This window comes from Danio aesculapii, chromosome 10 (assembly GCF_903798145.1).
Source record: "Danio aesculapii chromosome 10, fDanAes4.1, whole genome shotgun sequence".
In the NCBI taxonomy this organism is placed as follows: domain Eukaryota; kingdom Metazoa; phylum Chordata; class Actinopteri; order Cypriniformes; family Danionidae; genus Danio; species Danio aesculapii.
Window position 1 is genome coordinate 16,544,548 of NC_079444.1, and position 22,696 is coordinate 16,567,243.

General features: G+C 38.3%; 3 protein-coding genes across 4 annotated transcripts in view; 1 reads left to right on the forward strand and 2 right to left on the reverse strand.

Moving 5' to 3' along the window:
* Positions 1–21: 21 nt before the first annotated feature.
* Positions 22–4,561, reverse strand: phax (phosphorylated adaptor for RNA export). Of its 2 annotated transcripts, none has more exons than XM_056466720.1 (5): positions 4,463–4,561; positions 3,292–3,863; positions 2,559–2,679; positions 1,896–1,979; positions 22–642 (listed from the first exon to the last, which is right to left on the reverse strand). In XM_056466720.1, the coding sequence occupies exons 1-5, from the start codon at positions 4,538–4,540 to the stop codon at positions 373–375; spliced, it is 1,125 nt and encodes a 374-aa protein (XP_056322695.1). In that variant the 5' UTR covers positions 4,541–4,561; the 3' UTR covers positions 22–372. The 2 variants fall into 2 exon arrangements, with proteins under 2 accessions (XP_056322695.1, XP_056322694.1); XM_056466719.1 differs by having other exon boundaries at positions 3,292–3,878.
* Positions 4,562–5,342: 781 nt separating this feature from the next.
* aldh7a1 (aldehyde dehydrogenase 7 family, member A1) overlaps positions 5,343–22,696 on the forward strand; it is a 35,599-nt gene continuing 18,245 nt past the window's right edge. Inside the window, exons 1-3 of the mRNA XM_056466363.1 lie at positions 5,343–5,566; positions 16,925–16,978; positions 17,080–17,145. Of these exons, the coding sequence (XP_056322338.1) occupies positions 5,369–5,566; positions 16,925–16,978; positions 17,080–17,145 (318 nt within the window). The 5' untranslated portion in view covers positions 5,343–5,368. The remainder of the gene's footprint in view (positions 5,567–16,924; positions 16,979–17,079; positions 17,146–22,696) is intronic.
* Positions 12,505–15,096, reverse strand: LOC130235855 (E3 SUMO-protein ligase ZBED1-like). The gene is made up of 4 exons (XM_056466365.1): positions 14,403–15,096; positions 13,783–14,254; positions 13,470–13,599; positions 12,505–13,321 (listed from the first exon to the last, which is right to left on the reverse strand). Exons 1-4 carry the CDS (start codon positions 14,636–14,638, stop codon positions 12,960–12,962), a joined length of 1,200 nt encoding a protein of 399 aa, XP_056322340.1. The 5' UTR covers positions 14,639–15,096; the 3' UTR covers positions 12,505–12,959.

A 22,696-nucleotide genomic window follows, 5' to 3' on the forward strand; every position in this document is an offset into this window, starting at 1 on the left:
AAGTATTCAATTGAAAGTGCATTCATACTTGAACATTTATTTATTGTTATCCAAGAATGTAATGTGTCAAAAGTTTGCAAAGTATTCAGACAGAAAAAAATTACAATGTATCAACGTCAAACCAGCCAAGACATCCTGTAGAAAAGCTGTACAACATCTGGCTGCTTCTGATAGTATTTTAAAGAGCTAGCATTTAACACTCAGTAGAAAACTTAAAAGTGCTATACATAAACATTAGAACAAAATCAAAACATCAGTCTTTCTTGACCACTCACTAACTAATTCATGACAAATCCCAAATGATTTCTTTCATCCAGAGGATCCAAATGATGCCAGAACGGATCATAAAGTACAACACTGAAGCACAGCAAATCAGAAAACTTCTAAATCATTTGAATTGTACACTACAGGGTTGTCCTCTGTTCCCAGTGCATGCTCTGATGGGGCTTCAGGGGCTTCCTCTAGAGATACCAGAGCATCTTCGGTGTCACTAGCAAACGTTTCTCTTGAGATGTCATCTTGTTCCTGTAGATTGAGTGTGTTGATGGCTTGCTTCATCTTCTTTGCTACTATTTGCCTCCGTCGCTTCTTTGCGGCCTTTTTGCTGTGGCATTCTTTCTGGTTCTCTTCATGAAAAATCTCCTGGATTAAGGAAACATTCAGTGAAACATTTTTTTAAAATTGTCTATATAGTGAAAATGTACACATCTTCAGATAGGTCTACTGAAAGTATATACACTTGCGAAATTACACTACAAAATAATTTTAGTATATATTTAAAAAAATATACACTTTAGGTTTATATACACAAAGGATAAGTATCATTTAGGGACCTTGTGGGATTTAAATCTGAAGCAAAGCCAGGGATTTAACTCAAATTTAGATTTTTCTCAAGTATTCTAATGTCAAGGCATTTTATTGTCCTGTTAGATAGATTAAAAAACAAACAAACAAACAAATGCTGCAATACATTCGTTCATTCATTTTCCTTCGGCTTGGTCCCTTATTTATTTGGGGCCACGACAGCGGAATGAACAGTCAACTATTCCAGCATGTTTTAAGCAGCGGATGCCCTTCCAGCCGCAACCCAGCACTGGGAAACACCCATACACTCACATTCTCACACACACACACTCGTATACTATGGCCCATATTGTTTACCCGATTCTCTTATAGCACATGTCTTTGGACTGTGGGGAAAACCGGAGCACCTGGAGAAAACCCATGCGAAAACCGGGAGAACATGCAAACTTAAATGCCAACTGACCCAGTTATGACAGCAACCTTCTTCCTGTGAGGTGGCAGTGCTAACCACCGAGCCACCCACTGCCATACATCTTAATTTATATATTTTTTTCACTTTTCTGATGGTTTTCAGCGAATTATATATTCATATGGTGTATAGAGCCACAATATTACCAAAACACTCCAAGAGTCTCAGTTTTTTGTTAAAAATGGGTAACAAGTAGCATAGGAAAACATTAATAATCAACCCTGCCAAATCATAGAGATGCCACTTTGACTAATATTATTACATAATCTCAGTGTTTGGCAAAATATGGTAGGTCATTTGTGTGGGAATTATTATTTTATAAAATCACAGACATGGTCAATTTGCAAGGGATTAAAAATCACAAATGACCTCTGAAATTTCTACGAATGACTAAAAGGTCATCAGGTAATACTAATCCCTTGCAAACAGAACTTCTGAGATCTACTTGACATTCTGAGACTGTCATGATGGAAGTTGGATGTTTATGTTTTGTGTGTAGATGATTGTGTATTGGCACTGTTAGTTAATACATTTTTGTATTAAAATTTAAATAGTTTTGTTAAACATTGATGAAACAGCTACTTTATATTTTCACTAACTAAACACTTTAGTGATTACATACCTTTACTTGCCCATGAGAGATGCTTGGTGTATTCTTCAGTAAGTTTAGATACACCCCACCCGGTGTCCGTCTCCTACTGCCATCCTGCAGAAAATAGTGTTGTTAAAACTCACATTATTATATATAATCATTCTCACATACACCTTTATGTCACTCATCATTCTGAATGAACTTTAAATAAAAACTTAGTAAAAACTGAACAACCCAAATAAAATAACAAGGTACTTTCTAATATTATACACCTTAACACATTTAAAATGACATCATTCCAGCATTAGTAAAGTTTTACCATAGGCAAGAATGGGAAACATAAGGAATTTATTGGTTCTTGTTCCTCTTCAGTGTTACTTTTAAGAAAGACATGTTTGTTATGTGTGTATGCACACAGATAATTTAAATGGCAACCCAATAATTGGTATAATAATTCTATAATAAAATAAACAAACAAAAAATACATTCATATTTAAACACATGACTGAAACTATTATAAATTGACAAAACTAAAATCTAAGCTCTGAAAATGACTCTAGGAAAATAATTTGCAAAAAACAACTTTTTTTTTTAATGGAACTAGCTTATGCAAATTGTTAGTTATAAATCCATCTATATGGACTGTTTATGTCTGAAATATGCATGTAAATTACGACATGTTTTTATACATACCACTGTGTAAAGACCTCCATTTTGTTCAATTGTTGCAGTCTCAGACAGCAGCTCGATGGCTTTCTTATTTCCTATAACTCTGACCACACGTTCTATTAGATCTTTCTTTGGCTCCATGAGTCTTTAACAGAGCAAACAAATACAATATTACAGAAAAGCTGTACAGATGTTTCACATATACATAAACTGTAAATAGGACAAATCTCATATCACAATATAAAAGTAATCTGATTTCCTGATTATGAGATATCTATCTATCTATCTATCTATCTATCTTCAGTCAGTTATTATAAATGACCAAATGTACAGAATTATTTCTTTTTTAAATTTAAATATATACTCAGAAATGTACTCATTCATATGTGATAATATTACTCCATTTAGAACTTCAGGGCAAATGTTTGATTAAAAATGTAGAAATATAAAATAAATATTACTAAAATATAAAATGCCTTTCAAAAGCTAATGATTTTGCATCCAACATAAATATATATAAAAATAAATAATAAATCACCAAATAAAATGCAAACATTATACTTTCAAGATTGCAACTCTAACAAAACATGTTTATTCATGTTTCCCAGTAATGACATATACTATTGTGCTCATATAAATTCTGAAATATATATATATATATATATATATATATATATATATATATATATTTTTTTTTTTTTTTTTTTGTATCAGACCAATATGTGCATCAGACTGCACATCTCTGAAGTTCTCTGACCTGTGTGCGATTTCATCAATCACTCTCTCTTCAGGGTCATCTTCTTTGATCTCATATCGACCCTTCAAGTCCATCTCAGCCCTGGGGCCGAGTCTTTCCTTGGCTGGCCGCTTTCTTTTCAGACAGCTACTGTCTTTTTCGTCTTGTCCTCCCTGTTGCATGTATCCCTCCAGCTCACAATCCAATGTGCTCTTCATCCCTTCCTCCTCATCTTCACGCTCTTTTGCCATCATCTTGCGAGCAAAGACATAATTATAGGTCTCGCTCTGGCGACTGCTCATGCTGACAGCACCTTCCATTCCCATGATGCCTAGCTCTGCTGCAACAGCTTCCTGACTTTGCTCCTGAACCACAGAGCCCCAGATATTGTTGACTTTGCGAGCAAAGGGGTCTGTTGCAGCTCTTGCATTAGGCATGGCCTGAGGAGGAGCTGGAATACTGGAACATTTTAGTCGTTTTCTTTTCCACAGTATGGTCTCATCTTCAGAGTCAGAGTTGCTGTCACTAGACTCCATGTTCTTTAAGTTGCGGTATTCTGTGATGGGTGCACCACCTAAAGAAGATCCTCTGCTCTGAAAATATGACACCTGCAACATCAAATATCAACTAACTGAATGGAGTAACTATAATAGCTTATTACGAAATTAATAATAAGCTATTAAAGCAATTCACATAAAAAATGGATTTGGCACCACTGTAAATCTAAAACTTTTATGAAGCAGAAAATTAACACAGAAGTTCACCCAAATATTTTGTCAATGTGGAAAAAAAACAATGTATTCGGAAAATTTAATATTGCATATACTTTTCAAGCGCTTAAAGGTCCTGTCCAGATTACGTTAGGTGACTGGGACCTAAAGAACTGTTGACACGTTTGAAAACATTAAAGGTAACATGCAAAAGTTGGAAATAGTAATCATCCACAACTGACCCAATAAAAGGGCTCATTTGAATTCACGGTAGTTGTGACTTTATTACACGTCAAATTCTAAAACTTCAGCAGAAAATCGACACCCATTTAAAATGCCGAAGATACAGCACAGATATCTGGTTTGAACAGCCCTGCTGGTTTAAGCTGGATTTTTCAACAGGGAGATATCTAAATGTATAGTCAATTAATCATCATCAGCACAACAACAACGTGTTGAGCCGAATGAACACCACAACTTACCTGCACTCGCTCCGCAGCAACATCTGGCATATCAGACTCTTGATCGGAACCAATCTCTCCATCCTCAAGTCCCGCCATTCTGTCACTATCACCCGCCGTTTCCCAGCCGCCCGGAAGTACGCGCAGACAGATACACTTGAACGCGTGCACTCATTGGATGCTTTTTGAGCAGTCTTGAGTTCGGAGGGCACGGCATCGGAAATAGTACAGGTTTAGCGCCATCTGCGGTCGTCTCTTAGTGTAACTTTATTAGAAACTCACGATAACTATAAATACGTTGAGTGTGAGTTTAACATGACAAGAAAACGCCAGTTGTGTTATGGCGTTTCTTTATCCAACATGATTGCGTGATCAAACCATAGACACGTGATCTATTGATATGAATAACTATTAGCACATGGTAAAGAAAATATGAAACCACAAACAAAGGACTAGTTGGTCGTGAACTAAAAACAAACCGGAATATAGTGGAAAAGAACAATAAATTAACCGTTTACTGTTCTCTTAAATAGCTTCCTTAAAATGCTACTTATAACTACCCTATAACAACTATTACTAGACAGAATTACACGTGTGTCTGTTGTTAAGTTGTAATATATTCACTCAATCTGGCTACTCTCTTTTTACTGGGTCTGTGATTTAAACTAATGCATGGTGTGTAACGTTATTCATCGGGAACAGGGAAAAGTCTTCAAAAATTGATATCACCTGGAAAATAATGAAATTTTTAAGTTTTAATGTATTTATGGAGAAGCATTTTCCACTAGGTGGTGCAATTTAACAGGAGGCAAAAAGGACCTGCTTTCGAGCTGAAGGGGTGAGTCGCTATTTGACCAATAAGAAGTCCCGTATACACGTGATCGCGGACGTACACGAGTGAAGCTTTTATCCACTGCTCCTCGGTTCATGATGCAGCGCGTGCTGACGCTGAGACTTGCGCGACTTTTTACTCAGAGGAATAAACTGCTGCCGAGTGTCCGAATCGCAGCACCGAATATGTCGACTCTGCTTATTAACCAACCAGAGTACAACTGGTTGAAAGAGTTAGGACTTAAAGAGGACAATGACGGTGTTTACAACGGTTCTTGGGGGGGACAGGGAGAGGTAAGAGGATCTCACATTCATGACCTGCTCTAAATATAGTAAAATCAAGCCAGTCTTCTTTCTTCCTAAAATACATTTTCATAGTCACTAGTATTAATTTGTAGGCAGGTAATTCATTAAAACGTAACCCATATGTTTGCAAGTTATCGCAGCTGGAATGTGTCAGTGGTCAAGGCTATTGGTTAAAGTTTGTGAAGTTGGGTTATGTACAGATTAACCCCTGTGAGGTTCAAAGGGCTGAAAAGAGCCGGTCTATTCAGGCTGTTATTTGTAACGTAATTGAAACATCAACTCAAGAGATTGTGTGATTTCAAAAGGAAGAGGAGCTGGAATACTGGAGCATTTTAGGCGTTTTCTTTTTCATAGTATGGCCTCATCTTCAGAGTCAGAGTTGCTGTCATGATACATTTTATGCTGCTACCTTTAATAACAACCAGATCAAGAGCTTTGGTGTCATAGAGAACAATGCATTTTATTGCGTTTTCTCCCTTTGAGTGTACAAGTGGCAGTGGGTTTTGACTCCTTATTAGACTAGGAATATAAATTATTCTGCACTCTCTGTGGATTTGATGGGTTCTTCCAGAAACTGTGGGTGGTGTGCTTTGATGAGAGTTTTAATACAAAAATATTCTTTGTCAACATTTTCACCCCATTTCTGCTGCTGTATACTTACACGTTTACAACTTTACATTTTAACCAGAATTGGAATTTCTATATGCTTTTGTTTAACGATTGGAGTCTCTGTATGACTGTACTGCAATCTTAAAAATATTTATTTAATTAAAGCATTATTAGGGATGAACAAGCTCTGAATGTGACATTAAACACCAGATTGCAAAGATCAATTATCAAGAAGAAACGGTACTTAGAGAGCATTACAGTTTTTTAGCTGACAACATTTAAGAAACGTTAGGGAAGATATGTACAGTTGAATGTAAAATTATTAGCTCTCTTGTGGGAAAAATAATTCTTTTTCAAAAATTTTCCAAGTGCTATTTGACTTTAAGATTACATTACTGACAAACCTGCCCATCTTGACCACATCCTGGACAGACCATCTGCGTTAATAAAGAAAGCTCCGCCCTAATGTTTCACTTCGAAATGGAAGTCCTGGAAAGTGAGGAATCACTGTTGGACCCTGACATTTGTGTCCTTGGCTCAAGACATCTATTGCTGAAGCTCATGATCTGTAACAAAGGAAAACCTTCTTCCCAGCATGTAATAACACAGCTCCAGGAGTGCCCAATTGATGGCTATAGCTTTCTTCTCTACAGCTGCGTACCTGAGTTCACGTGGAGAGTGCTTCTGGCTGATGTATATGAGGGTGCTCCTCTTCTCCCATAATCTGTGAGAGTACTGCACCTAGGCAGATGTCAGAAGCATCGGTATCAGGGGCATGGAGAACAGGGGATGACAACAGCGCCAGTTCCATTTCAGATTTTCTTGCCGCCTTTAATTGGTCAGGTCTGTCAGCGGGCTGGCTATTAAAAAAAAATGGGTGTCAAGCACAGCTAATAGCCAGCTAACCCCAGAATGGCTCGTACCTAAGATTTGGGGGTGGGCCTCATTGCCTGCTGAACCGAGCTGTCACATCCTGGTGATCTTCTCATCAATAGCCAGCCAGCATGCCTCAGGCAACCGATAGGGCTGGTGCTGCCCAATTTTGTTAGGGGGCATCCTGATTTTGTGCTGCATGGCATGGGTCCATCCAGGCTGCTCTGTGAACAAGTTAATAGCTATTTCTTAGCCATATATTTTAAATAATGTGTCAAAAGTATAATTAAATACATACACTTTTTATTCAGCATTTATTTATTTATTTATTTATTTCGGCAGCTGCGGTGCTGGGAAAAAAAAGTAAAAAAAACCAGACTGTAAATTACAAAAATTTACCAGAAATTTGAATTCAAGGAAATATCTGTAAATTAATGTCTGTTATTTTATGGTAAATGTCTATAATTTAAGTGTCTTTATTTTCCAACACCCCACCTGCCGGAAAAATACGGAAAATAACAGATTTTTTTACAGTGTATATATTATAAGCTAAAATTTTATTTTGACACCCACAGACGTATAAATAGAGAGGTCAGACTTTCCCATACAAAGCCTCATTTCAGTTGTCAAGTTTTGTAATAATCTATCTATTGAATTAATCTACTAAAAATCGTTGGCTGTTGTGCCAAGAAATCCGCCCCTGCTGTAAATTGCACCCCCTCTGAAATGTGCATATATTAACTTAATTTTTTTTTTTTTTTAATAATAAAGTTATAATCTAATGACAGTGACTGAGGTTAGTTTCATGAATGGAACCTTTATCTTACAGAAGATATATTTTTAAATAAATAGATTTAATTTAAATACAATACTGATTAGATTAATAAAGTGAATGGTTAAATGTGTGGTTTAGTTGAAAACTACAACAATTTTATGTTTTTCGTTTATTTAAAAACCACCAAAATGCCTAATTTTAGAAACAGGCTCATTACATCAGTCTATAATACAGACAATATTTTTATTTTTCATTTATTTGCAAACCTAATTTTAAAATGCATTTCACTTGTTCTTGCTTGATCCATCAAAATTATAATCATATTAGCCTACGTTTTAATCAATTATGGCCTTTGATTTTTATTAAAATGTAGACAAAAGAATGTTAATGAAAGTCTAAGAAAGGGGTGCCTGCATTTTACCGGGTGCATTTCTCGTCGCAATACTGGGACTGCAGTCAGACTATGAAGCAGATCAATGTTGATCTTTCTTTCGAGGTGACGGTACAGAAATTAACAAAACAACAGGCCTAATACAAAATATTGTAAGATTAAAATACGGTAAAATTATTAGATGGTAACTTCGGTATGCACATGTAACGCATTTGCCGGTAGTAATGACATCCCACACTGCTCATAATTCTCTCTCCGTATGTCTATCACACAACCATAATACACTGTGATATAGCCTGGTTCGTTGGATCATTTTGTTTTCTCACTAGCATTGATCCGCTCAATCGAGCTGAGACCACCTCATTCAGGCGATCTCAGACCGATTGATTTGGTGCGGGTCCCACGCGATTGCGGGATTCACATATGCCAGACAAACCACGCTTACTAGGCAAACGAGACCGGTTCCGAAACAATCGTCTGGGTGTGAAAGCACCCTGTATTTGTACGCAGTTGACAAACAGTCGCAGCCAACTTAAACTTTGGTGACAAGGCAGCACTGGCCCGATCAGGCCATTAACCATCTTCTATACTGTCCCGAGCATCTCGCACGCTTTCCCCGGTCCATCGGGCAGTCTTTATTGTCGAGCCCTGCAAGTGTGCATGCCCTGATAGAAATCCAGTGTTTCCCCTACCATTAAATTAGGGAAGCTCCGCAAGGCTCCCGCAAATTTACACTGGCCCCGTGATCCCCCAAAATGAGTTCAAATACTCAGAAATCACGCCGACTAGGTCGAAGTGGCTATGTGTGCTGACAGATATCGCAGGCATGACGATATCGCTTACCATCTGCCTTCCGTGGAAACGGTCGCTAATTTGCTAGCTGGTGTTAGTGGCTCTCAAAAGTTCTGCCAACACAGTGGCAGAACACAGTGACTGTTTTGGCACACAGGACTACTTGCAGCAATTTTTCTTTCCTCTGCCACTGGGTGACTGGGAGACTGTTTTCGGTATAGGACAGGGTGAGGTGCTGGCAGCCGGACCGCTGCCTCCATCACATAAGCCTAAGACCAGCAATTCTTTTGTCCGTCATCTTTCACGTTGCTCTCGGCCAATACAGCTGCAGATCTGCTGGAACAGATACATATAAGTATTTTAATTAATACATTTAAATTAATCCCTCTCTCACTCCCCAAAGCCGCAAATGCTGGTTGATGGTTGCCAGGTTTTCAGGCTCTGTGTCAATGGCATGGTCTCAGTCTTGTAACTGGTTGCATTATGGTGGCGAGGAGCCGGTTGACCCCCAACTAGTCTCTTCCCAGTAGAACAGGAATGGGTAAGTCTCAGACCACTCCTATTTCAAAAAGCCAGCTACCACTGAGATCAGAACATGGCGAGCTTGCATTTGGCCGGTTTCTCTGTAGATGTGATGGGTACCACTTCTGGCTGTATCAGGGTGATGGAGCTCCCTAAATCGAGAGTCGCCATCGCTGTCCTCCCTTCCACTTGAAAGGTTTAGGTGGGAGCTCCACAGGGCATCAGATCATGAACAATGTAGCCAGTTAGCCATATCTGGGCACCTGGAGAGGGTGGTCAGTGGGTGTTGGTTCATCTTTAGGGCTGGGAACCACCAGTCTGCCCACTGGTTGCGTGGTGCCCTCTAGTGGATGCCAATTCGGGTTTACACTCTGGCTATGGGGGGCTTGCTCTTTTTCCAGCGTCATGGGTGAACGACACCTCCACCAGCTTTATTGCCTTCATTGTAACCAGGTCAGCGATTGTAGAGGGATTTCTCATTCTCACTGGCCTTCTAAACTGACGAGAAAATGCCTGTAGCTGATGGTCGGTCACCACTTTCTCAGCAATCTGGGTGGCGGGGAAAGCCACTGATGTGTGAGGCGCATGCGCTGGATGGCCTGCACTCGTATGGGAGTGTTTTCTCTATAGCAGCATGGAAAAAAATTGATGCACCGCACCCACTGGCAAGAGACTGATGCAGGTTAATATCTCCATCTTCACCAACTCATAATCATCGTTCTGTGGGGCTTGTAGGGAGTAATAAGCTCTCTGAGCTTCTCCAGTGGAAAATGGAGCCAGCACACACACCCACTCCCCCTTGTCCCAGCTCTCCCAGGTTGCGATGACCTTGAAGGTATGTAGGTATTCCTCAGTATCATCCAGGTCGCTGAGTTTGGTGAGGTATTGGTGGGCTACCCCTAGACGCTTGACCATTTGTTCCACCCTCTCTTGTCTTAGAGCGAGCTTCTCTGCTTATCTGCTGGCAGGTGGTAAAGGCTGTTAGCTGTTGCATCAGTTCCACCATCCTTTCCTCTAGGGTGGTTAGGAGGGAGAGAGCGTGAGTAGTTTTCTGTAACAGATGTAAACACAGTGATCAACATAGGTGCCATATTTTTTTTTTTTTTTTTTTTTTTTTTTACTCAAACTGTGTGTTCCTCATGAGCTGGTTTCCAGGGCACCACTGATTTGGCATTGGAGAGCAAGTCACAATAGTAAATACTGTGGAAAATGTTTTTGTATTTGCCTTCAACTGTACATAAATTACCTATATTTGGACTTTAGGATTTTACTTCCATTCACAACCCGCATTTGAAGAACACAAGCTATGAACCTTCACTCATCTGTAATGGAGTGTGCCTTTAAATTGTGATTATACAATTCTGTTTTATTCCATTCCATGCATATTTTTAATGCCACTCTGTCTTTCTCCTTCAGTGATTCTAAAGTTGGTCGGACACTGGGCGAGAGTACTGTGCCTCATCTTTAATTCTCAAGTTTTTAGCAATGAAGCAAATTTGGCAACATGTATGCGGTCTCTGCTTATTTTAGCATGTCAGTGTTTTTTTATTATTATTATTATTATTCTTCTACAATTCTTTCTACAATTCTTTATTCTTTCTACAAGGTTAATAATGCATTTAATTGTGATCGACTCAAGGATTTCCGTCATACAAGAATTGAGACTATTGGCAAGGGGCACACCAAGTCAACCGTCGGCAATTGGGCAGTGTTGTGTTTGTACTGTCAGTCAGTGTTGGTTCAGCTAGTCTCAACATTCGATCATGTAGAATCGGCTGTAATCATAGGGTCTTTGTTCAGTAGAAAGGTTACAAGTTTTGCTTCCCCATGTTATATAGTGTACTTCAAATAAATTCTGCTTCCACATTAGTAAGTGTGCTCCGATCGATAGGTGACCGATCACAATTGGCCAATAATCGCTTGGGGGAGTTTGATCGGCGGTCTCCACAAAGGCCGATCCAGAGTGGGCGATAAGATGATGCAAAACTCGTGACACATTTTTACATGCAAGAACAGGGTGTGTGAAAACGTGCTCTCTCTGTGCTTGTATAACTGACTAGGACTTGTGCCAGGTGCTCACCGGTAGCCTGTGGATATTAGTGGAAAATATGATTTCTTTACTTTGCCTGTTTGAAGAGCTCATGCAACAGCTGCCTTCACATCATACAATCCATAAGCAGGGGTACCAGCGGTGCCACCTCATGCTGAAGATGTATTTTTTGTATTTATGTATTTGTATGTATTTTTAAATCATAATTTGTGCTCGTGTCACATCGCTAGGGCCGTTCACATATCTCATCCAAAACGGTGTTGAAAATTTGATGAGCACTGCTTCTTTCACCAAGTTCAATTCACTCGCGAACTTCCACTCTTTTAGCGTTTGTGGTTGCTAAGCAACAGTGCACATTGTTCAGAGCCTTAAAAATCTATAGTGTAGCAGGCTACACTCATAAAGCATTTTAAAGATGCAGAATTGCGTCTTGACACTTTACATTGCGTAAACAGCAGATGTTCCTCTCAGCAGCATAAAAACCCAAACATATTCAAATTGTAAAGCAAGCAGCGCACAAATTGCAGTAAACGGAGGTGTGACCACATTTTTTGGTTTTAATGAGAGGATTTGTCTGTGCAGAACTCAATCGCTGAGCTGAATTGAACAGTACGACCTACAAAATGCAGTAGTAGATAGGGCTGTAGCGATACACTAATCTCACGATACGATACGATACCCAGCTCACGATACAATATATATCACGATATTTAGCCAACGATACGATTCGATACGATTCTATATCATTCGATACGCTTACATCATTTTCTGATAGATTTAAAAGAGACAAAGTGATTTAGGTGACATCTTGGGAGTGTTTAATTTACTTGGATTTAATTAATTGAAATAAACTTAAACATCAGACAGCTTGCAAAATAAATGTTGGACAAAATTAATTAAAGATGTGATGAGAATTTGTTCCATTTATTGAAAAAGTGCAAACTGTAGCTTACAAGCCATTGAAAAATCAATAAAGTGCAACATTGCAATTTACAATTAACAATGCAGAGTTAAAGTGCAAGTGGCCTGTTCTGAACAGTTTCTTTGACATCTTTTTAGCTTGACAAAAAACATGAGGTAGCAAGTCTAGCTGCCATGAAAGTAAACATAGTAGTACCATGGCTTCTCCAAAACATCAAATAATTTTTAGTCACTAAGAACATTTAACTTAAAACTTAGTGGAGTATTTTAAGGCCTGTAAGCTTACACGTATGAGAGGTAGCCAGTCTAGCCAGCAGAATAAATAAACCGTGGCAGCCAGACAATAATTCAAGTTGAATAAAATTGTACCCATCTTAGCAAAGTAGCTTAAGGCCTTAAGTGATCACTAAACAAACTCTCCTCTCCACATAACTGCAGACTAAGTGATCTACATTGTCTTCAGATTTTTGTTCAGGAAAATAATTTGATCCACATGCTCTGGGAGAAGTGCACTTCTTTGAGAAGTGATGATATCTCCGGCGGTGGAAAAGACCCTCTCAGAGGAAACACTGGTGCCAGGGATACAGAGGTACCTTTTAGCTAGTTGTGAAAATAGTGGATACTGACACAGGTGCTCCTTCCACCAGACCAGTGGATCTTCTTTCACTTCCAGGAGGTCCGCCTCCTTGTAGCGGGTCATCTGCTCCTTGGCCTCGTCCTCTTGGGTATTTTTCTTGGTTTGTGCTGCACCACCACCGTATCGTTCACCAAGAAGGGCAGCCAGTGGACAAGACTGCCTTGTATTCCGACCTTCAAATAAATAAACAATAAAAAAAACATTACTTATATTTATATATTATATTTATATATTTATAGTTAAGCACATTCCATAATTCCTACACAGAAGTTCAGACAACACAGTGCGCTTCACTGGATAACAATGGGTAATACTACTGACCTTGACTGCTCACTCCTTCCATGAATTGCTCTCCTTCATCCACAGTGTCTTCATCATCTTCTTTAGATGCCATCCCCTCATCATCAGCATGAGCATTTGCTGTGCCCTGTTCATCCACACTCCAAAGTGACTAAGTCAACATGAAATTAAATTCATGAGTTTTATTGTATAAATCTTTTAATTACTATATTAAATATGCCTTTAAACCTGTTAACATTATAGTATTTAATTATGCTTTTAAAACTATTTAATTTTTATCTATTTTAAAATGATGTAGGATTTGTCTTTTAAACTAGCAGTACCATTGCCATACCTCTGATGGCTGCATGCTCAGTCTTGCAGCCTCTGCAATCAGTCCATCATAAACTTCCTGTCTTTCATCTTCAGTCAGAAAGGGAAGACTTTTAAATCTAGGATCCATCGCTGAACATGCATGGAGAGTTGCCTTGAGGTCAATGTACCTCTTCTGAAGATCCCCAGCCATGGCAGCCTTCATCTCTTTTATGACTGCAGATTCATCTTCGATCGGTTTCAGTCCGTTGATCAGTGTGTCCTGGAGGGGTGCGACAACTGACAGTGTAGGGGTCTTCTTCTCGGACATGTACTGTGTAGCCTCTTTCATGGGCTTCAAAGCACTGACTACTTCTTCTGCTGTTGTCACGTCCGACTCAGTTAGTGTGCACAGATCTTTCTCAGTCTTCCTGACTTCACTCAAGAGCAGGGTTGCGCAGATGGCCGGTTGTTGCTCCAGGAATCTTTCCAGCATGTCATGTGCACTATTCCATCTGTAGTTAAATAAAAGAAATATACTTCATTTATAATTTATTTATAGACAGCATGGATGCTTTACATAAAAGACTAAACAAATTTAATAATAATGTAATTAATAATTAATAAAAAACAAAAACTATTGAAAAGTAACCACACACTAACCTGGTAACTACATCCGTCAACAACTTGTGCTCTGGTAGTTGTAGAAGCCTCTGTTTCTCTTTCAGCATGTGATTGGCTGTGGTGCTCCGTCTGAAGAAACTCACAATGCGTCTCACCCTTCCCAGCAGGCGTGTAACTGTTGTGATTTTGAGGGCACGTTGTGCAGCTAGATTTAGCGTATGCGCATAACATTTGACATGAAGTGTGAATGCTGCCTCCTCAGCTGCGATTGTCATATTTGACGCATTGTCAGTGACGATTACCGGATCCTTTTCTGCGATTTCCCCACTCAGCGATGGCCTTTCTCAGATGTTTTGCCAGGTTGTTTCCGGTGTGGCTTTCGGGCATGTTCCTGGTTTGCAAAACATACGTAACGAGCTCCCATTCCTCGTTGATAAAGTGGGCCGTGATGGTAATATATGCTTCAGTTGTGTGCGAGGTCCAGCCATCGCATGTCAGGGCAACTCTCTCCGCGCTGGCCAGGGAGGCTTTAACGTGTGCCCTTGTCTGAGCGTACAGCCGGGGAATGCAAACCATGGTGAGATGTTCGCGGGTTGGAATAGGATAGCGGGGCTCCATCGCGTTCACCATGCGCCTAAAGCCGGGGTTTTCCACCACTGAATACAGTCTCAAATCCTGACAAATAAAGTAGGCAATGGATTCTGTAATTTTCTGCGACCTTGGTGAGGCAGGTGGAAACAACCGCCATCGATGTCCAGCGTAGTTTGTTTTGGGTCACACGGCCGCTGCTGCTTTGGGTCCTCCGTAAGCATTAACTTGTCCGGGTGGTGACGTTTTAGGTGCGCTCGTAAATTTGTGGTATTGCCGGAATATTTAACGTTAGTGCCACATAGCTTACAAAGCACGATGCTTTTATCTAAGTCGTTGCTTTCCTTCTTTTTTTTTTTAAACCAAAGTGCTCCCACACATCTGCTTTTAAGCAGGCAGGTGCTGGATTAATATTCGCCGCCATTCTCTGAATATCCACGCTCTTCTTTGGTAAACAGCAAGAGGTAGACATCTGCGTCGGTGTAAAGTTAGTACAGGTAACTTGCTCTACCGCAACACTAGTGGCTGGCTGACCAAATTGCTCTTCCTGCAACGCGAACGGGGGTAAACAACACGGGGGATTTGAAGGGGACGTATGTATCGATACTCGCGGCTAAAAAAATCGATACTTTCTTTGAAAAAAAAAACAAACAATAGAAACAGATGTTTCCAGTCCTCAGCCCTTCAGTTTCACTCGAGGTCTCTGTGACCTCTGATCTTGTGTGGTGGCTCCTGAAAATAGTTACAAAGAGACAGGCAAATGCACTGAACATTCTTATATTAAGCAATGTGTTAACTTTATTCATTTTTCAATAATCATCTTTAATAAAAATAATGAGAAACAGGATGATGAGAAAAGGATAAACATTGATCCATGCCGAGACGGATTGGAAGGTAGAAATCCGAATTCTTCACACTAAAGCCCCTGTTCTGCCTAAAACATTTTTTAGAGCTACATTGTTTTATTTCATACTTTTATATATATTTTTATATTCTTCTGGAAAGTTGTGGTTATCAAGCTCTAAACCGTGGGTGCCCATCTTTTTCTTATGAAGGGCCAAAAACCACACTTTTCTGAGGGCGTTGAGCCGAAGGTAAATATATCAAACTGTATTGCAAAGTTGCCATGGATAATTTCCTAATTTATTTTAAAAAAAAAATCTAATTAGATTACTTTAATCGAATTTACTAATGCTTATGCATCCTGTTTCTCATAATTTTTATTATATATATATATATATATATATATATATATATATATATATATATATATATATATATATATATATATATATATATATATATATATATATATATTCAATTTATAACACATTGGAGTTTAACGTCAAGCTGCACCTGCCTGTTCCTTGATTTGCTCACCGATGACTTCTGAATTGTGCTCTATACATTGAGCAACAGTATGTTCATTAAAACAAATCTGATTCATTCACAGCCTTTTATTAAAACATTTAATGTAAATATGCTTTTTGTAGCTTAACAATAAATCAAACAAACAAAAGGTTAAGTTAAAATTAGAAATGACAATGTGTATTAAAGGCATTGCCTTTAACATTCTGCCTCTCTTCTCAGTGGGGATGGAGGGCCAAATCAAAGGTTATCATAGGCCACATTTGGCCCGTGTGCCCTAGTTTGGGCATCTCTGTCTTAAACTGTTCTTATTAGCTAACCAAACACAGGCTGCTACAGTATGTTTTAGGTTGAAATGTTGCTTGTCAATAAAAGCAGTTGTCATATGATATTTGTAAAACAGATTTATAAAAACTTGATAATAAAAGGCTTCAATTAGATGATTGGTATCTGCCAACATGGCTTCAAGTGTTCTGTGATCGGCCCCAAAAATCCTGATCGGAGCACCTGTAATACTCTCCTAAAAAATGTTTTTTTTTTTTCTTTCTTTTTTGTGCAGGATGCTGATTAGTTCATTATATTTATGTTTTTTTTTTTTTATACAGGTGGTCATTTCATATTGTCCAGCAAACAATGAGCCCATTGCCAGAGTGCGTCAGGTAACAAATTGTTTTTATTTAATGAAATAGAACACAATAAATTAATGAACACAATTTAAAATACATGAATCCATCCCTCAATTAATGTTATCTTTTAACAGGCAACCGTGGCAGAATATGAGGAAACTATACAGAAAGCACTGGACGCATGGAAAGTGTGGGCAGATGTAAGCTTTCATATTATTAAGTAGTGCTTATGGATGGGTAATATCAGCAACTTGAAAATGTTACACATGCAAGTAAAAAATATTAACTATATATATGCTTAGAATTAACAAATACTATATGCAGAGGGTGGTTTATACTAAACACATTAAATGTACAGTCAATGTCAGGTGTGCCACTAGGGGTCATTCCCTTCTCTCCTTGGCTGGGTGCCAATGTGGAATCACAGAGGTGTCTTCGACCAGTACGGTCAAAGGATCACATCAATCTCCTGGAGCTACTTGTGGTGTTCCTAGCCCTGCTGTATTTTTTTACCAGTTCTAGCTGGTCATTATGTTTTTATTTGTTTGAACACCACCTGAGTGTTTCATTTAAATCATCAAGGTGACACAAAGTCTCTCAAGTCTCTATATCTCAAAAGATTCTCACTTGGTCTCTTCCTAGTCTAGCATCAATGAGGGCAGGTCACCTGTTAGGGTCAAATCAAGAGATCGTCTGCACCCAGGGAAATGGAGGCTTCACCCAGATGTGGTACAGACAATATGGCAACAGAGCAGAAGTGGAGCTTTTTGCAACAGAGACAACCACTCACTGTCGCTTTTGGTTTGCCTGAACTGCAGACCATTGGGACAGGACGCCCTTTCTCATGAATGGCCAGATTGTCTCCTTTATGGTTCTCCATCTCTTCCACTGTTGTTGGAGACGATGCACAGGATCGCAAAACGCAGCCACCGAGTCCCACTCAAACACACCACGCTAACACAGAGAAAACATGCAAACTCAGAAACACACAGAAATGCCAACTGACTCAGCCGGGACTTGAACCAGCGACCTTCTTGCTGTGAGGCAACAGTGCTAACCACTGAGCCATTGTGCCGCCCACAGAAAATTTATGTGGCAGCCATTTCTGCTCATCATTTGCAACAAACACACATAGGGCCCTATCATACACCTGGTGCAAAAAGGCGCAAGACGCGTTTGCACCGACATGTTGCTATTTTCAGACCAACGCAACCTTAGTTACCATGTTGTTTAAAAAGCAAATCCATTTGTGCCACTTTGTGGACTTATGGGGTTTTCTGTCTAGAAAAGAGGTGCGTTAAGGCGCATTGTTGCTGAAAGCAGGTCTAAAGTCCAGCTTAGTTGTGCGCCCCGCTTACACATTGCTTAAAACATGCAGGATGTAGAGCAATACAGAAATATCTTTGCAAATGAAAAAGAATTAAAGGATTAAAATGTTACAAAAATGATTACTTTCTACATAAATATAAAAACCACTGGCTCCATGCCTTCATTTCGGGGGACATTTTTTTTTGGTTTATTCATGACAACTTGCTTTTGTATAAAGTTATTATTAATAGTATTATTTACTATATTCATATTTATATTTGTTTTATTAAAAACAAGCTTAGAATCTGTCAGGTTTTGGACCGTATGGGGCATAGCATGTGTATTTGGATATAACTTTTTGGATATAACCATAATTTTTTTATTATTAATTTTTTTATTCTTTTGACCACACTTTGTTATTATTGTTAATTTATTTGTTTGCTGGAAATTAGAACTGAATTTAGAAATAGTTTTGAAAAAAATCTTTGCACTTAACAAACAAAATTAATTATGTAGGCTAAGAGATATTTGTGCATACAACACCATTTCCTTATCCACGAAAGAGAGAGAAGGTGAAAGTACAGACCGATTGGACGAGGCTCATTCATTATCCTCGAGCTGCAGATGTTCTGTTTAACAGGTTTTCTCGCTAGTGAAGTGTTCAGTTTTTCCACTTACAAAGTCCACCATGTAAATAGCAAATGCGCCATAGCACGACACAGCTGACTCCTAAAGGCAATGGGAGATGAGACTTTGATTGATTAATGCTCAAAACACACCCATAACTCATTAAGAGAATTAGGTCAACCCTGTTAGACCATGCACCGCGAGCATATTTTTCCGTCTTTAAAATAGCAAAAGTGGTTTCGGACATCCCCTTCATGCTTTTGCATTTTAGACTGTGCACCTAGATCGTTAAAATAGAGCCCATAGACTGTGAACACACACCCGGAGTAGTTGGCAGCCATTGCATTGCTGCGACTACAAGTTCAACTCTAACCATTTGGAATTGGCTGCTATTTGTACTTTTGCATGCTTTTACAAGTTTAACATCACTACCCTGCATGCTGTTAGTTCAGCAGTTTTTCAGGAACAGCCATGACTGGTTAGCAGGTGAGTGACATTCCTCATGACTCATCCACCAGTGCTTTGCACCATCTCTGGCAGTCAGGAGGATTGAAACAGAACACTAGTCACGTTTGTAACTATGGTTCTGTAAATTCTGGATGACCACCAGATTTTCTTGTCATTCAGAATATGCGAGAGACTCATTAAGGCTGAGTATTGAGCTGGAGCAGCTCATATCCTTGAGGCTCCGCCTATGCCACCATCTGACCATTTTGGTATATTTTCTCAATCTGTCTTGCTGGCACAGCAACAATCCACTAGTGCGTTACACCTTCTCTAGCAGTCATACGGAATTTACAGAACCTATTAAATAATTAATTAAAATTACCCTATTTATTATTATTAATCAACAAAATTAATGCTTGACTTAATTTCTCTTACATGGTATGAGCCACAATCATACAAGCATCAGCGATTTCAGCAGTATCTCATACAACGGGAAAAAAACAGCGTATGCACAGTTTTAATTAGATTTTCTTTAGTTTTCATTCTCAAAGACCTGTACGGCTAAATCTTGTCCATTTTCAATGGTTGAAAAATCTGATGCCTTCAGATACAGCTGATACTTTTTCAATGCTTAAAGAACAAATAATTTTGAAACATAAGTATAAAATTTCCATCTTTCAAATTAATTGCATAGAATGTTGTTCTGTAGTTAGACAGGAAAGGACTGTATTAAATAAGGCTTTTTATCTAAGCTTTCCTCAAGATGTGTCAGTCAAAACAGTGCGTCAAATCAATGAGTTTAATTTCTGTGTCAAGATATACACAACACAGCTGCACACATGATTTACAGGATGCTTATTTTTTTAGTGTAGTGTGTATTCATATTCAGAAATTTAGATTTTAAGCAGAAAAAATACAATAATACAATACATTTAAATTCAAAATTTTTAACCCAATGACTTTCACATTTATAAACAGACATTGACATGCAAAACTAAACTACCACAGCCTATTCAAACGTATGTATACACATATTGACATACTGTATCGGGGCATAGATTTAGGGTGGATGGAGGGGACGTGTCCCCACCGATATCCACCAACTACTAAAATGTCCCCACCAATAAATTAATTCACTTAAAAAAAAATCACGCTCTCAATATAGATATGCCGAAAGGGTTAAATCTTGTTCTCTCCTCGAGTCGCACTGCCTCCAAACATATATGAACATTGTGAATGGCTGTGCCTATCCCTGCTGTCATGTGAGAGGCTGCTTTCAGATACAAGCAGCACCAAAACCAACTGTGCGGGGGGAATTTTCCCATAAGATGTGTGTGAGGTGTGTGACACACAAGTGAGGATGGCAGTAGCAAAAAAAGGTGGACATAAAGAGCTTTTTTCAACGAAAAGTGTAAGTCACTTAAACTCAAGTTCGCTACTTAATGAGTCCATCATGATAATGCCGCTATTGCTTGTGTTTTTCACTGCTTTTACGGTCAGTACGTGCAGACGGATGTAGTCTGTGAACAATATTCCCTGAAAACTAACTGCAGAATAAACACCTACATGTAAAAGTACATGACCCTGCCAGCTCCCGTAATCTCTTAGAGTAACATCTCAGACTTCTGACTATTTGTCAGAAAAACTGCAGCCTGTGCTCCATCTTTTAATAATACAACGAGACATGTTTAATTTGTACGAAAAATAAACGAAAATTAAACTCTCTCTTTACCAGTTAATAAACATTATTTTAACATTACACTTTCAGGCCTATAGCCAGCTTATTGAAAGGAGGGGTTATTTGTTTTCTGAAAAACTGAACCTTTTTGCAATAATTCTCCTGATTAATTATTCATTTTGTTTAATTGAGGTATAAATATTACATTTTAGTGACATATTAAGAACTCATTTTTGCTGGATTATCTTGTTGGGATAGTTATTAAAACTACACTTATTGATGTACCAAAAATATTTCCTACCATTTTGTCAAATTGCTTTATTTACAGATGTGCACATAAAAATTAGAACTTTAAATTCTTAGAATAAAGAAATGAAGAGTTCAGATGCCAAAACCTCTAAATGCCATGCAAAATGAGCCTTTTTCTCAGCCTCGTATATTTATGTTCAATTATTTCACTTTAAAGGCAATGGAAAGGATGTGTTCGTCACTATAAAAGTAAAATCACTAAGTCCACACACAGGAGTTGGAGAAAAAAGCAAATTTTAGAAAAAATATTAAATAGTATTTAGAGGTTTTTGCATCTAAACTGTTCAAATATGAAAATATACTTATTTTTTTATAATACAATTTTTTAATCATATTTTTTTTTTGGAAAATCTATTAACTTGATTTAAAAACTGAAGCCTATTGACAAATAACAAACTGGCCAGTGCATTCATCCTTCCTCAGTGAGAATTTGGTCATTTGAATAATAAGATAAATTCAAACATAATAATAATAATAATCCAACTTTTGGTCTTTCAAACCACCTGAACCCCCTTGGCTACGTGCCTGACTATTTAATTTAACTTAATAAATTGTATGAAGAGAGGATTAATTAATTATATATTTTAATAGCTGTTAAATAATTAATAGCAATATATAAATTATATAATATAAAAAAAACAATATTCATTCTTGGCTGGGTTGTGGGGGATTGTATTCACTCGTCCCCACCAATGTCAAGTGCAAACCTACGCCCTTGGACTGTATACTGTACACGTACTAAACACTGTAGTCACTCTGTTTTTATCTTTTTTTTTTTTATTTTGAGAAAATCATGCTACATATCAAAATTTTACAGTGCTGACTTATGTTGTCAGTTTTTACTAACTTGATAAATAGGAAGCATGTAAAAAGCTTACACATATAGTAATAGTTTGTTGAATTACCTTTAGCTTTGATAACAGCACATATTTGCTGTGGCATTTAACAATGTCACAACATTGATTCCCATCCAGTTTAGCTGATTTTTTTTTTCAAGATCTTGTAATGATGGGAAATTTGAACCACTACGCAGTCTTCTCTGGCATATCTCAAAGATTCTCAAAAGGGTTAAAATGTGTAGACTCTGTGGTGGCCAATCCATGTGTAAATAATTATGTTTCTTGCTTCGTGAACCATTCTTTCAAATTCTGGGCCCAATGAATCTTGGAATTGCCATCTTAGAATATGCCGATGCCATTAGGAAAAAAAATCAACTGAAATCAAATCAAATCCCTTTTATATTGTCACATCAGCAGCAGCACGTGTACTATGATGAGTGAAAAGTCTAGGTGCTGGCTCCAGACAGTGCAAAATAGTCTCAGTCCCTTGGGTTTCCTTTCCATGGTGTGTGGAAATGCCCCTATGTTAACTATTAAAGATAG